General features: G+C 39.3%; 1 protein-coding gene across 3 annotated transcripts in view; it reads right to left on the bottom strand.

Moving 5' to 3' along the window:
• Positions 1 to 17,505, bottom strand: part of LRP6 (LDL receptor related protein 6) — a 175,393-nt gene that overhangs the window by 46,874 nt on the left and 111,014 nt on the right. For all 3 annotated transcript variants that reach the window (XM_042247517.2, XM_004006855.5, XM_004006856.5), the window contains exons 8-10: positions 5,897 to 6,113; positions 3,482 to 3,771; positions 1,778 to 2,004 (exon numbers count right to left, since the gene is read on the bottom strand). In XM_042247517.2, the coding sequence (XP_042103451.1) occupies positions 1,778 to 2,004; positions 3,482 to 3,771; positions 5,897 to 6,113 (734 nt within the window). The remainder of the gene's footprint in view (positions 1 to 1,777; positions 2,005 to 3,481; positions 3,772 to 5,896; positions 6,114 to 17,505) is intronic.

Below are 17,505 nucleotides of genomic sequence, written 5' to 3'. Positions count from 1 at the left end.
CAGTCCCTGTGAATGTACTCTTTTGGGTTTTTCACATTAACTGTAGAGCAACCGCACAGTACAGACTTTTGCAGATGAGGATGACAAGGTCCAACAAGAAGTGCAACTGATCTGTCTAATGTCTTCAAGCCAGGCATATGGCAGAGCTAGAACTAGAAGGTAATTCTCAGCCAAATGCCTTTTGGACTGAACCAGTAGTGCTAGTTTCAAGACGCTTTGAATACTGGGTCTAGGAAAGTTCTCCGCGTGCCAGGTCTCATCAACTACTCAAAGGAGACATTCATTCACCAGCCCATCGGCTGATGGTTGACTTGGTAGCAATGTATAAACACATTTTTCTGAAAACTCAAGCTGTCTTGGGCTTTGTTCTTTGTTTGCATTTGTACTTGTCAGCTAACAGGCACGAGTACATCCCAAGAGCCAAAGAGAAAACAACTGTGGGAGAAACGTCACAGTTGCCAGCAGCCACGTAAACTAGAGTCCTTTGTCCCAACTACTAAATTTATCTGTCTGGTAACTAGTAGCCAGAGTAAAAATCACCATAAACTAATCAAAACATGTCAGCACAGAGATGGTGCCTTTGGTATGACTTTCTAACTGCATGGCCAGCAAGCTAACCAGGGAATTGACTGATTCAGGGAAACAACTTTGCAATATGGCCATGGTCAATGTGCTGCTATGTTCACAAGGTTAACTTCTGCTTTTTAAAATGGAGTTATTCTTCAAAATTCAGCATTCTTACATGATGGATTTTTTTGTTGCTGTTGTTCAGTCGTCCAGTTGTGTCCAATTCTTTGCGACCCCATGGACTGCAGCACACCAGGCCTCCCAGTCCCTCACCATCTCCCAGAGTTTCCCCAAGTTCATGTCCATTGCATCAGTGATGCCATCCAGCCATCTCATCCTCTGACACCCTCCTCTCCTTCTGCCCACAATCTTTCCCAGCATCAGGGACTTTTACAATGAGCCAGCTGTTTGCATCAGATGACCAAAATACTGGAGCTTCAGCTTCAGTATCAGTCCTTCCAATGAGTATTCAGGGTTGATTTCCCTTATGATTGACTGGTTTGATCTCCTTGCTGACCAAGGGACTTTCAGGAGTCTTCTCCAGCACCACAGTTTGAAGGCATCAATTCTTTGGCATTCTGCCTTTACAGTCCAGCTCTCAAGACCATATGTGACCACTGTGAATACTGTAGCCTTGACTATACAGATCTCTTTTTAAAACTTGCTAAATCATGTAAGAAGGATCATCTATCCTTGAAAAACATGTCATGTTGTACATAAATTTATCAGAAAGTTCACTGTTTAATATCAAAGTTTCTCCAAGTTTATAATAATAACGAATTATCCATTCTTGAGTTAATGAACATTCTAAAGTAGAGCCTTTTAATGTAGTTATTTCTTAGCACACATTATTTCAGTGGGTTTATTTTCAGAGGTTTAGAATCTGGTATAACTTGGGAGAGAGTGGAAGCAAATAGATTTCATGACACCTTTCAAAAGGCTGTCTACTTAGCATATAAATACAATCATTAATATTTAACTAATAACTCATTTCACTAATTTTTATTCACCTAATGCTAATAATGACAAAAGTAAAATTTAGCTAATTATTTATCCTACATCAGTGAAATCTCAACTAACGATTTTAAGATAAAACGTTGATTTACCTGTCAGCTCCCCAAAAAGCATGATTTAAAGACATCAAGAATACAATCCATAACTAGGCCATGTGCAATACAGTTGCAAAGAACGGATATGAAAAGCTGTTTACCCTTCAGCGGGGTCCAACGCAAGAGCTCTAGGACTATCTAGGTCTTTCCACACCAAAACTTGTCGGTGCTGCCCATCCAACTTTGACACCTCAATTCGATTGGTTCCCGTGTCTGCCCAGTACAAGTTCTTCCCAAGCCAGTCTACGGCCATGCCTTCTGGATAATCTAAGCCAAATTCTACCACGTGTTCCAGGGCACTGCCATTCATAAAGGCTCTGCTGATAGTCTGCAGAAATAAGATTAACAACGTCACACGGCTTAGGTACCAAACCCTAAGATTTTAAGGGAAGATACAGAAGAGCCAAAGGCACAGTTTCTCAATACAATTCACCTATTTTATGAGCACAGAAAAAAAAAAAAAAAATGACGTCAACCTCCAATGAACACAACTGCGACCTCAAGTTTTATTGTCAATTCAGGGAGAAATTTTTCAAAGTCTTAAGAATCAGAAATTTATTCTAGTAATACAGTGGAGCGACTATTCTTATAAAACTTATTATTAGTAATCAAGTGAAAAAGATGTGACCAGAGTATTGTGGACTTTTAACTGGTTGCCAGTTTCCTGACTTCCAACCTGGTGGCTCAGATGGTAAAGAATCCGTCTGCATTGTAAGGGGCCCAAGTTCTGCCTCTGGGTCGGGAAGACTCCCTGAAGAAGGGAACAGCAACTCACTACAATATTCCTGCCTGGAGAATTCCATGGACAGAGGAGCCTGGCGGGCTACAGTCTATGGGGTTGCAAAGAGTCAGACATGACTGAGCGACTAACACACACAGAGCTTCCTAAAGGTGCTTGAGAGTATGCGAAGTCATTGCATTAACTGAGGAAGAGCTCAACAACCTTATACCTTATAAAATGCATATGACACTACTCATATCATTACCATTATAGCTATGAATCACCTAAAAATTAAAACAGTCATAATTTAAGCTATTAATAATAGCTCCTACTTCATAGAAAGTACCATCCTAAGTGCTTGGTGTACATATATTTTCTCATTTAATGCTCACAAAAGCATCTCTGCTTTCAAGATGAGGAAAGTCACAAGTCCACATAATAAAGCATTTATTTACTCACTCATTTAACAGATTTTACTGGCCACCATTACAGTCTAACCCTGGCTCTAACATGATTTTTGCATATTAGACAAAGTTTTACATAAGCTATCTAAAACAGGTCCAGAAGAATCTGGAAGAAGGAAGAATTATACTCCAGATTTCCTGGTCAAGAGCTCCTCCTTACTGACTCAGTAAGCTTGTCAATATTTATTCTAGGGATGGGAGGGGTGGGGGAGAAAAGGTATGCTATAACTCATAATTGGCATTTTCTACCTCAGTCAGGTGCCAAAAAATTTTTAATGAATCAAGAGTCAAGTCTCTATAAGCCATTTGTGAAGCATACAAGTGCTTATTACTCTCTAGCTGAGGAAAACGTCACTTACGTATTCAAACAGAATGAAGCACAGGAAGATTATGTCTTGCAGATTTAGAATACTCAAACTATCTTGCACTAAAAACACTAGAGATACTTAACAAAATACTGAGTGGGCCTTCTCCTTGGCTTCTTTTAAAACGTTAAGGGTTTTTTGTTGAACTCTTGCCTATTAAGTAATGAAGGAAGCTGGTAACATCATGAAGACTCAGACATTCTTGAAGCTCTCCCAATTAGTCCCCAGTTTTAATATTCCAATTCTTTGGCTAACCTTGAGTGATATGTCAGTCCAGTAAATCCGGTTGTCTGTCACGTCAAAATCCAAAGCAGAAGCTTCTTTGACACCAGAGAGTGGAATGGCCACATTATTATTATTAGTTTCCAAAGAAATTCTCCTGATGTCAGCTCTTCGTGAAAACAGAAGGAAAGCCTCTGGGACAATGCAGGTCTTCATGTCACTGATGAGTTCAAAGCCAATGGGGCAGGCACAGCGAAGGCCCTGGGGTCTATAGAGGCAGAGATGGCTACATCCCCCATTATCCTCAGCACAGGGGTTGGAACCTAAAATACAAATTCATTATAAAAGGACACACAATTGACATAATCAACATATTTTCAATTTAAATGACTAACACTTGTTTGACAAAGACATAGGATTATATTTGCTCCCAAATCTAGAGTTTCAGTTCTAATCTCACAAATAAGTATTATGAGGATTAACAGGGAATAAAAGGCCAGGCAGTGTGCAGGCCTGCAGTCCCAGCTACGCCAGAGGCTGAGCAGGATGGTTCCAGCCCAGGAGTTCTGACTGGAGCTGCACTAGGCTGACTGGGTGTCTGACTAAGTTGGTGGCAGTATGGTGACCTCCCAGGAGCGGTGAACTGGCCCAACCTGAAAATGGAGCAGGTCAGGAAGCAACCATTAGAACTGGACATGGAACAACAGACTGGTTCCAAATAGGAAAAGGAGTACATCAAGGCTGTATATTGTCACCCTACTTATTTAACTTATATGCAGAGTACATCACGAGAAACGCTGGGCTGGAGGAAGCACAAGCTGGAATCAAGATTGCTGGGAGAAATATCAGTAGCCTCAGATATGCAGATGACACCACCGTTACGGCAGAAAGTAAAGAACTAAACGGCCTCTTGGTGAAAGTGAAAGTGGAGAGTGAAAAAGTTGGCTTAAAGCTCAACATTCAGAAAACGAAGATCATGGCATCCAGTCCCATCACTTCATGGCAATTAGATGGGGAAACAGTGGAAAGAGAGGCTGACTTTATTTTGGGGGGCTCCAAAATCACTGCAGATGGTGACTGCAGCCATGAAATTAAAAGACGCTTACTCATTGGAAGGAAAGTTATGACCAACCCAGACAGCATATTAAAAACCAGAGACATTACTTTGTCAACAAAGTTTCGTCTAGTCAAGGCTATGGTTTTCCAGTGGTCATGTATGGATGTGAGAGTTGGACTATAAACAAAGCTGAGTGCCAAAGATTTGATGCCTTTGAACTGTGGTGTTGGAGAAGACTCTTGAAAGTCCCTTGGACTGCAAGGAGATCCTATCAGTCCATCCTAAAGGAGATCAGTCCTCGTTGTTCATTGGAAGGACTGATGTTGAAGCTGAAACTCCAATACTTTGGCCACCTGATGCGAAGAGCTGACTCTTTTGAAATGACCCTGCTGCTGGGAAAGATTGAGGGCAGGAGGAAAAGGGGACAGACAACAGAGGATGAGATGGTTGGATGGCATCACCGACTCAATGGACACAGGTTTGGGTGGACTCCGGGAGATGGTGATGGACAGGGAGGCCTGGCGTGCTGCGGTTCATGGGGTCGCAAAGAGTTGGACACGACTGAGTGACTGAACTGAAAACAGAGCAGATCAAAACTCTTGTGCTGATCAACTGGGAATAAACGTATGACAAAATTACTTTCCTGTGCACCCATAGGAAGCTTTAAGCAAACTGCATTATTCATACAATAATGCATACACACTTTTTCTGACAGTGTGTGGGTGTTAAGTTTAGCCCTTCAGTTCAAACTATGCAGCCAGTATTGAACCAACATTTAAAGATCCATCCTTGCCAATCGATCCAATGACTTGAGTTCTCATTTGTCCCTGGATAAACACTTTTAAAGAAACTTGATTCAAAAATTATTCATGGAAACCTAGATGGTACCCAGCACTGGGTCATCCACAAGTATCACTGAACTTGGTGATATGCTGAAAACTCGTCTGGAGGTTTCAGGAACCAGAAGAAAGTGATTTGGAGTATTTCTTCCTGGGACGTTTATTTGGGTTTGACTGTGGGATGTGGAAGGAAGTTGACTGATATAGCCTTGGAAATAAGGTAATTGTCTAAAAACTGTTCACTGTCTTCCTTGACTTAGCCATTATGAAACACCATGGGATATGAAGTGAAAGGCAACAAATTTTTAAGAAAAATTGTAAAATGTGCTTGTACCACAAAGAATTTATTAACTTTGTGAGCTTCAACAAAATCAATAATCTCCTTAAAAGAGGGAAAAAAAAAAAGGTCCATTTCTCATTACAGAAGGCTTAACAGATGATTTTTACATCCCCTCAAAACATCAACAATTTACACTGCTGACGTTATAGGCTGCTAACTATATCTTTTCTCATTCCTGGTTCATCCTCTAAGAGAACTGTGCAATTACCTACCAATGACTCGATGAACATTTGTGGCCTTCAGGCCCATGAGGTCAGGGAGCTGATCTATGATGACCTCCCGCTCTGCACTTCGTTTGTGTACTCTTTCGATGCTCCGCCTCTGCCAGTCAGTCCAGTAGACATAGTCCCCCAACAAGGTAAACCCAAATATGTGGGGGATTTTGTCTTCCACGAGCACTCGTCTCCCAGTCCCATCGGTATTCATAACCTTCAAGTTTAAGTTTAAAGAGAAGGAAGAAGAAAAGATGTGTACTTATTCTCTCTATACATAAAAAACAACAAAAATCAACCATACTTTTGTCAAAATCCAAGAGATCTTAGTTACTTCTATTACAATGCTTTCACAAAATGACAACATGCTGTTTAATAAGAATGATTTCAAAGACTCAATACAGGCTCATATTTAACTTCTATTTCTCCATTCTCTTATTAACCTTCCTTCTAGAAATTCTGACATTAGATTTAGTATGCATCTCCTATATTAAATGACCAAATAAAAGTACAATATTATCACCTTAAGTTTGCTTGTCCATCTGTCTTCAAATTAGTGTACCTTTGCGAACATTATATCAGTATATATTCTGTTTTATGACACACTTTATCCTGAGAGTTTTGCCTTTTTAACATCTGAGGAAACATTCAAATAAGGTCACACAGCTTGTAAATAGAATTGGTGTCTTTTTTAGGACTCCTCCAGTGAATTTCTTATTCACTGTTCGAAGATTTTTTTTAACTACACATAATAGGATTCTCAATAACCTCTCAGTCCTCTAAGGTTCTAATCACAAAACTGTCAAGTGTCTGACATTCTAGATACTCTCTCCACAACTAAGTTTCAAATAACTAGGCTGTATCTACAGTAACATGATTAAATTCACCCTGACACTTTCATTACACACAGAAGCAATTTCTCTAGAAGTGGCAAAGGCATCTAACCTGTCTCTGACACTGCAGACACACGTATTAATATTCTGCTCTAAAAGACAGGAAGTCTTCCAAAGCACCAACTTTCAAATTCCCAAATGATAACATTTCTAGCATTTAAAGTGGCCTGGGGGATCTCCCTGGTGGTCCTCTGGCTAAGATTTTGATCTCCCAAATAAAAGACGCTTACTCCTTGGAAGAAAAGTTATGACCAACCTAGATAGTATATTCAAAAGCAGAGACATTACTTTGCCAACTAAGGTCTGTCTAGTCAAGGCTATGGTTTTTCCTGCGGTCATGTATGGGTGTGAGAGTTGAACTGTGAAGAAGGCTGAGCGCCAAAGAATTGATGTTTTTGAACTGTGGTGTTGGAGAAGACTCTTGAGGGTCCCTTGGACTGCAAGGAGAGCCAACCAGTCCATTCTGAAGGAGATCAGCCCTGGGATTTCTTTGGAAGGAATGATGCTAAAGCTGAAGCTCCAGTACTTAGGCCACCTCATGTGAAGAGTTGACTCATTGGAAAAGACTCTGATGCTGGGAGGGATTGGGGGCAGGAGGAGAAGGGGACGACCCAGGATGAGATGGCTGGATGGCATCATGGACTCGATGGACGTGAGTCTGAGTGAACTCCAGGAGATGGTGATGGACAGGGAGGCCTGTCGTGGTGCGATTCATGGGGTCGCAAAGAGTCGGACACGACTGAGCAAAGGAACTGAACTGAACTGGGTTCAATCCCTGGTCAGGGAACTAAATTTCACATGCTTCAACTAAAAATCCCATTAGAAACAACTAAAACTCAGTGCAGCCAAATAAATAAATAAAAACTTTAAAAAAAAAAAGTAGTCTGGGTGCCAGGCAAATCAGCTTTCAGAAATGTCATTCTGTGGCTAAAAACCTGTACATACAAACATCTGCCACCCACTCAGCTAAAAAGAAGTATCAGGTATAATCAATCTTAGGCAAGTACTAATTTTTTATCTATAAATTATATTCCATGTAAATCAATACTATGATGCCTAGATGGAATGATAAGCAAATACTACTATCTTTCTCTCTCCTCTCTAAAAATTTTAAAATATTTGCTGACCTTCCCAAAACAGCCAACTCTTTGAAACAAAATGTTTAAAATCTGAGCAAAATTGTGCTATATTCTTATATCTTCAACTGCAAATATTGATTTATATCTGATGGAAGAGAGATTATAGTAAATGTTCGTATCTGATACAACAGGACTTCTATTAATCCAACTGAATAAATCTATCCTTAAACAGAATGTTTCTAAAAGTAAAAAATATAGTTCAAAATCATTAATTACTACTCTAACCCCTAATATTAAACACTTTTAAGGTTAATAATTTCTCCTTGAGACATGAGTTTAGATTTTTTTATATTCACATTTTCTAGCAACAGACCATTCCTGGATATATTTCATGATGTCTATGGCTTATCTTGAAGTTATTTTGATGTTTAATAAAAGTAAAATGACTAAGTGGTCACCTTTGATAATCTGTTTACTTATCTAACTAGAAAGTCATCTCAAGAATACCAGGAACCTAAATCATCTACTCCCTTATTACATTGTTCATAGCTATGATTAGAGTCTGATGAAGAACTCAATAAATATTTTTAAAACAATTTTTAAAAGGAGAGCAGTTTCCTCAGACACTCAAGAAACCTTCTTAAAAATGGAAATGAAAATGTACAGAACAGTTCTTATCCTCAGATCCTAGTTTGGCCATGTGCATGAATAAAAATTATCCTTGCTCAAATTTTAAATTCATATAAAAATGCACACTACAGTCTACTTTGGGAGAATGAATACATTCCTGATTTCCTCCTATAACCAGAGCTCCAAGAAAAATTTCTGGCCCCATTTTACTACTTACTGCCTAGAAACTCTGATCAGGGTGAAAAACCTTTCCTATATAAGATCTAATTTAAAAAAAGACTGGCATTTCGAAGGAAGGCTTATGCATGTGTATTTTTAAAAAGTATATGTGAAATTTTAACACAGTATATTAGCATATTTTTCGTTGTTTCATCACTAAGATGTGTCCGACTCTTTGTGACCCTGCCAGGTCCCTCTGCTCATGGGATTATCCAGACAAGAAAACTGGAGCGGACTGCCATTTCCTTCTCCAGGCGACCTTCCCAACCCAGGGGTCGAACCATATCTCCTGCTATGGCAGGCAGATTCCTCATCACTGAGCCACCAGGGAAGCCCTATTAAGATATTAAAAAACATAATTTAGAATAGTCGTTATTGTAGGTAGGAAAAGCTTACTTTAAAACTTGGTCTTTTTTGCTTTCATCATAATATGGACATTATCTCTTGACTCTGGTATCCTCCTTTACCCTCCTTGCAAGAATTTCCTCCCAATACTATTTCCTTCTTTACCAGTAGCTCCAATTTCTCCCTCTCTATAAAGTCCTTCTTTTTTGCCTTTAACACAACAGTTTCCACCATCTTAGAAAGATGTTTAAAAGCTGAAAGATTCCGTTTTTATTCTTTGACAGTGATCTGTAACTGCTGCCTCTACCTAACATCACTCAGTCCCTTCACTTCCTACAACCGGCTGACAACCTGTGACTCAGACAAAGTAACTACTGAAAATGATCAATGAGTACTTCCTTATTTTTCTCAGCTTTTGTTAAGGTTTGCCTCTTTTGACTCACTGAAACTCTACACTGGGTCTTCATGGCACGGATCTGATGTTACTTCTTTTTCTATACAAAGACTGCTTTCTAACTCTTCATTTCACTGGTTCCTCTTTCCTTTTTCAAACCTGGCTGGGGATTTTCCAAGATTTCCTGAGTTGTTCTCTGTAAAACATCATTTAACAAGACAATCAATTCTTATGCCTTTACTATTTACTGCCTTCTGCAGAAAAATTACAAATATGGCAAGCTCTGGTCTAAGACCTCATTAGTCTATGCTGCAGTAGTATTTCCCAAGGCATCTCCCTGAAAATGTACTGTTACCTCACCCAAAATGTCATATACGGAACAGGAAACCTATCTCCTCCATTAGGGGCAGGAGTTCATCATCCTATTAGATAGTATCTAACACAGACTGCGGAACAGTCTGTAGTTTAGAACCCTAAAATAACAGTCTCTTCTAAGTGTACAGTACATTAACACGTTTTTATTTTATTCCTAGATTAAGTATTGTCTTGTATCAGCTATTTTACTTTTAATAAATTAACACTAATTTTGCTGATTACTAACTCAAATACTGGCCTTTCTGTTAAAATTTACTTGCTGATCTAAAAGTATACACCAGTTGCCCAATACTGAACTTGTTTTTAAAAATAAAACCTAAATTTCTACTTCAAAAATACTACAGGATTAACTAACTCTCCTTTTTCAGTTATATGACCTGCAACATTCCTGATGGTTCATTTTGACAAATTAACAATTTAAACACAAGATAGCTGACTAAATATAAATTCAGATAACAGGCAAAGAATAAAACTGAAAATCACAGGGAGAAATATAACAAAGAAACAATTCCAAAAGATTCTCCTGGTTCACAAAACCCAGCATTTTCTCTTTAGCATTTACTCTTCATTCTTTTGCTCTCTAAAAATCACGTATGGGGAAATTCACTGGTGATCCCATGGTTAGGACTCTGCTTCCACTTCAGGGGGCACAGGTTCGATCTTTGGTTGGGGAACTAAGATCCCGCATGCCTCATGACTCAGCCAAACACAACAAAACAGAACATCTCTTACGATTATCTAACAATTTTCTGGCAGAATTCAATAGATCTGGATTTTACATATAAACTCTATCACTCATGAGATAAGGCAATTTCTCACACAAAAAACAGGAGAACATATCATGCTAAATTATTTAATGAATAAAGAATGTTTACTTATTAGCACAGTATCAGATGTTTTCTAAATGCTGTTTTTCCCCCTTTGTTGTTCTTAGTAAAATGCTTTAGTCCCTAAAAGTAAATAGCTACACTTAAATGACTACATTTAATTTAGCAAAATAAAGCACTTCAAAATAAAAATAAATAAATAAATATAAAAGGATATGTGGAAATAAAAAACCAAACCATCACACACTTTTCAACAGAATAAAAAGCAACACAGACCTTTCTATATCCTGGCCACTAGTGGGAAACTGCGAGGCTACAGCCTTATGCTCATCTCTAACGCCCATTTTTACTGTTTGCTTATGCAACTTAGATGCACATTAACTAAAACAGTAAGCACAAAGGAGCAAACAGTTGGGCAACTTAACTGGAATACACTTTCACTGTTCTATCAGACCCTCACTTCAATCCCCACAATCAATGACCATACTTGCTAAATGCCAATCACGTGAAAAACATGATACATGCTGAGAAGGTCGCAACAGGCCCCTTCTGGCTAAGGGTCACCATCCAAGTGAGGGGGTAGTCTACGCCTGTATTACAACCACACACATGCATCCTTCTCTGGTCTACAGCTGATCAGAAAAAACTCGAGCAAGTAGCAGTTCAAATCCACCTCCAAGAATTAGAAGAATTTTGACAAAGAAAAAGAGAAAATGATTTAAATGAATGAAAAAGGAATTTATTTAAATGAATAAAAAAAGTAACACACGTTAAGATGCAGTCCAGAATGTCTTGTTTGACTAAAAGAAACGCTGTGAGGTAAAAAGAATACAAAAGGGACTCAAAGAGACAGCTTCAGGCAGATATCACCTATGAAATTCCAGATAAGAAAACTACAGAAAACAAAAGTGAAAGTGAAGTCACTCAGTCGTGTCCAACTCTTTGCGACCCCGTGGACTGTAGCCTACCAGGCTCCTCTGTCCATGAGATTCTCCAGGCAAGAATACTGGAGTGGGTTGCCATTTCCTTCTCCAAGAAACTTATGAAAGCCACTTTAAGGAGAGTGACATAACACAGCTGTGTTTCAGGAAGACCTCATGTAGCGTATCACTGTGTCCTGACTGTGCTAAAGAGAACTATCTCAAATGCAGAATTACGGTTAATAGGGCATTCCTAGTGGCTCAATAGGAAAGAATTTGCCTGCCAGTGCAGGAGACAAGGGTTCAATCCCTGGTCCAGAATCCCACTTGCCACAGAGCAGCTAAGCCCATGCACCACAACTATGGAGCCTGTGCTCTAGAGCCCGGGAGCCCCAACTACTGAGCCCATGCACCCCAACTACTGAAGCTGGCGCGCCCTAGAGCCCATGTTCCACAACAAGAGAATGCACCACAAGGAGAGGCCTGCACACCACAACTGGAGAGTAGTCCATGCTCATCACAACGGAGAAAAGCCAGCACGGCAACAAAGACCCAGGACAGCAACAAAGACCCAGCACAGCCCCCTCCCCCAAAACTAAGTATTACAGTTAATAAAATATTTTCAATTTTCGTGGGATGATAACATGTCTGTGTGTACAGGTCTGACTCTTTGCGATTCCATGGACTGTAGCCCACCAGGTTCCTCTGTCCATGGGATTTCCCAGGCAACAGAACTGGAATGGGTTGTCATTTCTTTCTCCAGGGGATCTTCCCCACCCAGGGATCCAAACCTGTATTGTCAGGCAGATTATTTACCACCATGCCACCTAGGAAGCCACAGAATAATAGAGGTCCAAAAATTCCCTTTTCTGAAAGGCTTGGGGTTAATTAGCCCTGTTTCAGAATTCAGAATTTTTTCCTGAAATATAGAAAGGTTAACACAATGCACACAGCATATCACCCCTACCTGAGTCCAGGGCAACACTTCATTGCCAAGCATGATAATATTTTTGCTGAAAGACATACACATATTCCCACAAAGGAGCAAAAACAGAGTCTACAATTAGTTTTACACTGCTTTAAGTCAGGGTCTTTACCAACTTAATTAACAAAAACAATTTTCAGTTTTGAGAGCTTTTTAGATTTCAGAATTGCACATAAGGACTGCAGGTTAGGAGTGCTTTGCTGACCTTTACTCTGATCCCCTGACAAAACTGAGGCTTAGATCAGTTAATGCTGCTCTAAGGTGGCTCAGAGGGTAAAGCGTCTGCCTGCAATGCAGGAGACCTGGGTTCGATCCCTGGGCCAGGAAGATCCCCTGGAGAAGGAAATGGCAATCTACCTCAGTACTCTTGCCTGGAAAATCCCATGGACAGAGAAGCCTAGTAGACTACAGTCCATGGGATCGCAAAGAGTCGGACACGACTGAGCGACTTCACTTTCTTTCTTAAGTGCAAGCAAGGGTCTCAGGAAAAAGAAAAACACATGCAAAGGACATGCTTAAAAGGTAAGGTAACTTTTAGCAACATCTGGCAAAACAACAATTGATAATCTTTAGAACAGCAGAGTCCAAGGACTCAAATACAGTTCCCTAAAAGCCACAGCTAAGGATTCTATATAGCTTTGCACATTAGAACATTAGTCCCTTCTAGCTAGCTATTCCTTCTTCTCTCACTTGAAAGGCAAAACTAAAAGTCTTTTGTTTTGGGGTTTTTTTTTTGGGCGGGGGCTGGTTAGTGGAGTAAATACAGTACTCACTTAAAGCTAGATGTAGCATCTCTTTCAAATTCAACAGTGTAACTAAGATATGCTAAAGACACTTTCAATATAACTTTGTAAGCACACCTGTCCCCTTAACTATCTTCCCATTCTTGACTGCTGTAGCTTTTTACAACAGAGTTGAGTCTAGAATAGTGCTGGCCGAACAAAGAATAATACAAGTCACAAATATGAGTCCTGTGTAATTTAAATTTTTCTAGAAGCCAGATTTTTTTTTAAGTTTAAAAAACATATACTTAATTTATTCAAATATATCCAAATTATTTTTACTTCAAAATGTAATCTTTAGAACTTTTGCTGAGATTTTAATACTAATATTTACAGTCTTCTCAGTATGCATTTAACACTTTAAGCATCTCAATTCAGAGTAACCGCACTGTAGATGCTCTGTGGATACACATGGCCACTGACTACCACAGTGGACTGTGCAGGATTAGAATTTAATGGTGGTGACTATACAGCCCACAATAAAGTTAATTTATTCCTGCTTTAAATTGGACCTCCATCCCCTCTCAAACCTGCCTGCCACCTTCGAGGCTGCCCTAGACTCTCAGGCTCGGTAGGACCACAAACAAATGTTTTCCATTTGAGCTTTCCTCCCTCCCCAGCTAAACTAAATTCTAATATGGTTAAAATTACTTCAAAAAATGATTTCTCATGAGAAGAATGAACAAAACTCCACTTGTTTCATCTTTTATCACATTTGCAAGTTTACATTTCAAAGTACCAGCCGAGATTTGTTAAGAATGAAGACAAAGTCCAGATTTCATTTCTTTTCAGTTATCTCAAAATAGAAGTATTAAAACAACATTTATATTAATAAGATTACTGCAGATGGTGATTGCAGCCATGAAATTAAAAGATGCTTACTCCTTGGAAGGAAAGTTATGACCAATCTAGACAGCATGTTAAAAAGCAGAGATATTACTTTGCCAACAAAGGTTCGTCTAGTCAAGGCTATGGTTTTTCCAGTGGTCATGTATGGATGTGAGAGTTGGACTATAAAGAAAGCTGAGCGCCGAAGAATTGATGCTTTTGAACTGTGGTGCTGGAGAAGACTCTTGAGAGTCCTTTGGACTGCAAGGAGATCCAATCAGTCCATTCTGAAGGAGATCAGTCCTGGTTGTTCACTGGAAGGACTGATGTTGAAGCTGAAACTCCAATACTTTGGCCACCTGATGCGAAGAGCTGACTCTTTTGAAAAGACCCTGATGCTGGGAAAGATTGAGGGCAGGAGGAGAAGGGGACAACAGAGGATGAGATGGTTGGACGGCATCACCGACTCAATGGACATGGTGGACATGGGTTTGGGCAGACTCCGTGAGTTGGTGATGAACAGGGAGGCCTGGCATGCTGCAGTTCATGGGGTCGCAAAGAGTCGGACACAACTGAGCAACTGAACTGAACTGAACCTGCCATTACATTTATATCTGCCATCTCCTTGGCTCTCCCCATCTCACTGGCTCTCACTAGGGAGAAGCTGGGTGGTTCCTGAGTATCTTTACTCTACTTTACAATGTGCCTGAAATTTTCCATAAGTAAAAAAAAATTTTTTTTAATTGAAAAAAAAAATGGAGGAAAGATAATAGTCCAAGGGCATGTGAATAAGTTATTAATAAATGCTGTTAGCATTTTTGTTATTCATACAATATAGGAAGCAATTTATAAGAATAGTCTGAAGAGATTAAGGGATCAAAAGTTTAAACAAAACGTGACTGTGAGACCTCACACCTAAAGAACTCTGTATTTCCCTTTATACTGAGTCTAAGGATTACTTTGTGAAATCTTTTCCTTCCATTACTTTTGCAGAGTTGACACTTCTTAGCAAATTGGCTTCTACCCTAAACATTTCTTTTATCAACCACACAATCTCTCTTCTAGGCAAAAGCAACACAGTAAAACAAGATCATGTTGCTCTGTCTCAAAGAAAATACTGTTACATTCTCATACCCAAGGAGTAACAGTTTTGGACAGGTTACTAGGTTTGTAAATACCATTTTAAGCCTCTTTATGTTTAAAATAACAACCCAAATCCTGGTAAAAGACTGCTTGTACACTGTGAACCCAGAACAAATGCACCATTTTAGCAGATTCCAAAAGATTACCCTTATGCTTTAAAAGTTGAGCCAACACTAATTAAATCTTCTGGCAACTCTTGAGGTTGTGCTTCATCGTATTACCTCAGAGTGGTTTAATTAAACTGAAATTAGGCTTCTGTCACTCCTAAAATCTACCTCCAAATCTGAACCAGAGTCTCCAGTGGTTTCAGCTGCTTCAACCGCATTGTGGTACGGATTTAACATTCTGAGGCATTCCCCAATATTACAAACCACACTTAGAATATGGGCTACAACAAGAAACAGATGTGGGTTAACCAGAACATTATCTTCACAGATAGGAGGTAATGGCAAACCTTCTGTAGACATGACATCCGTTTTTGAGCAGTTTCGTCAGCTCATTAAAAGTCAACACAGGATTACCCATCTTGGAATGCAGCCAGTCTGCTACCAAAGTTGCTGCTATGCAACTTCTCTTGACTAGACATGTCCAAAAAATAGATGACAACAGGACAATCAGGCACCCATCATGAAATGAACTGGGAATACTATCAAGTTCCAAAAGAAAATTCAAACGAACCATTCCTCTTATAATAGCCCAGACAATATTCAAAACAATCAGTGAATTATTAGTTTATATATTACATATGTTAACATAATTAATATATAATTATATATATATATATGACAAATAGGTATCATTGGGGCTGATTCATATACTCCATAGGGTATAAAGTATAATTTCACAGAAATGGCATTTTTTGAAAACATACAACAATATATATTGATGGCAGTAACATTTCAGTCACGCAGAATCTCACTGGAGTGAGAAGTGAAGAGAAATGCTTTGCACCCAGTAGGGGAAACAGAGGCATACTCTCCATCTGTTTAAGAGAGCAGTAAGAGCAAATGCAGCGCTGCACTTAAAGACTTTAACCTACTTCAAGACATTCTAAGTCTAAGTAAATACAAGTGATCTTCAATACGGAAGGAGAAGGTATCACACTCGCACCAGGTAGTTTTACAGTATTTTTACAAGGAGTCATGCTTAAAATACCAAACATTTGCAGTTACTATGCTCTTTTACAGACAAGTGAAAGTGAAAGTGAAGTCGATCAGTCATGCCCGACTCTTTGCAACCCCATGGACTGTAGCCTATCAGGCTCTTCCGTCCATGGGATTTTCCAGGCAAGAGTGCTGGAGTGGATTGCCCACATTGCAGGCAGACGCTTTACCGTCTGTGCCACAAGAGCTACAAATTGCTATTGTGACCGAAGCATTCTAAAACAAGAATTACTCAGCAAAACTATAAAACTGAGAACAGATTTTCAGCTAAAGGTATCGTTAATATGAAAACCAACACCACCTTAATCAATTTACTCAAATGCTTCAGAGACACCTCTGAGAATCCCACTGACCTGGAGCCTCTAATAAACCCTACTGAGGGAAACATCAGCATATAACAAGGGAAAACTGATCCCTTTCCTCTCACTCAAGAACAACTTATGTACACTCTATTTGGAGTCTCAGTAGGGAAAAAAATTGACTCTAACATCTTAGTAATTAAGGCAAATTACTCCAGTACCAATGAGCATGCCTTATGTCCAGATTCTGGTTTTTAAATACTCTTCTTCATTAAAAAGAACCATGGCTCCTTGGCATGGGAAATAAGAGAAAGCTGGACTATACTGTTGTTTCAAAAAGTGTTTTTAAAATGATGGGGACTCCTTACAAAATTAAGATTAAATTCCCATATGATCCAGCTATTCTACTTCTGGTACAGATTGCAAAATGGGATGCCAAAGAGGTATCTGCACCTCATATTCATTGTGGTATGGTTATTCACAATAGCCCAGAGGTGGAACTAACTTAAATGCCCATCAAAAGATGAATGGTTAGAGAAAATGTAGTATATGCATAAAATGGAATATTATTCAGCCAAGAAAAAGATGGGAATCCTATCACATGACACAAACATGGATAAACCTTGAGGACACTATCCTACGTGAGATACAGCCAGTCACAAGAAGGTAATACTGTGTAATTCCACTTAGACAAGTTATCTAAAGTAATCAAATCCTGAGAATCAGA

This window comes from Ovis aries, chromosome 3, assembly GCF_016772045.2.
Source record: "Ovis aries strain OAR_USU_Benz2616 breed Rambouillet chromosome 3, ARS-UI_Ramb_v3.0, whole genome shotgun sequence".
Lineage (NCBI taxonomy): Eukaryota > Metazoa > Chordata > Mammalia > Artiodactyla > Bovidae > Ovis > Ovis aries.
Note: the sequence above shows the minus strand (reverse complement) of the source record. Positions and strands in the feature narration are given on the sequence as shown.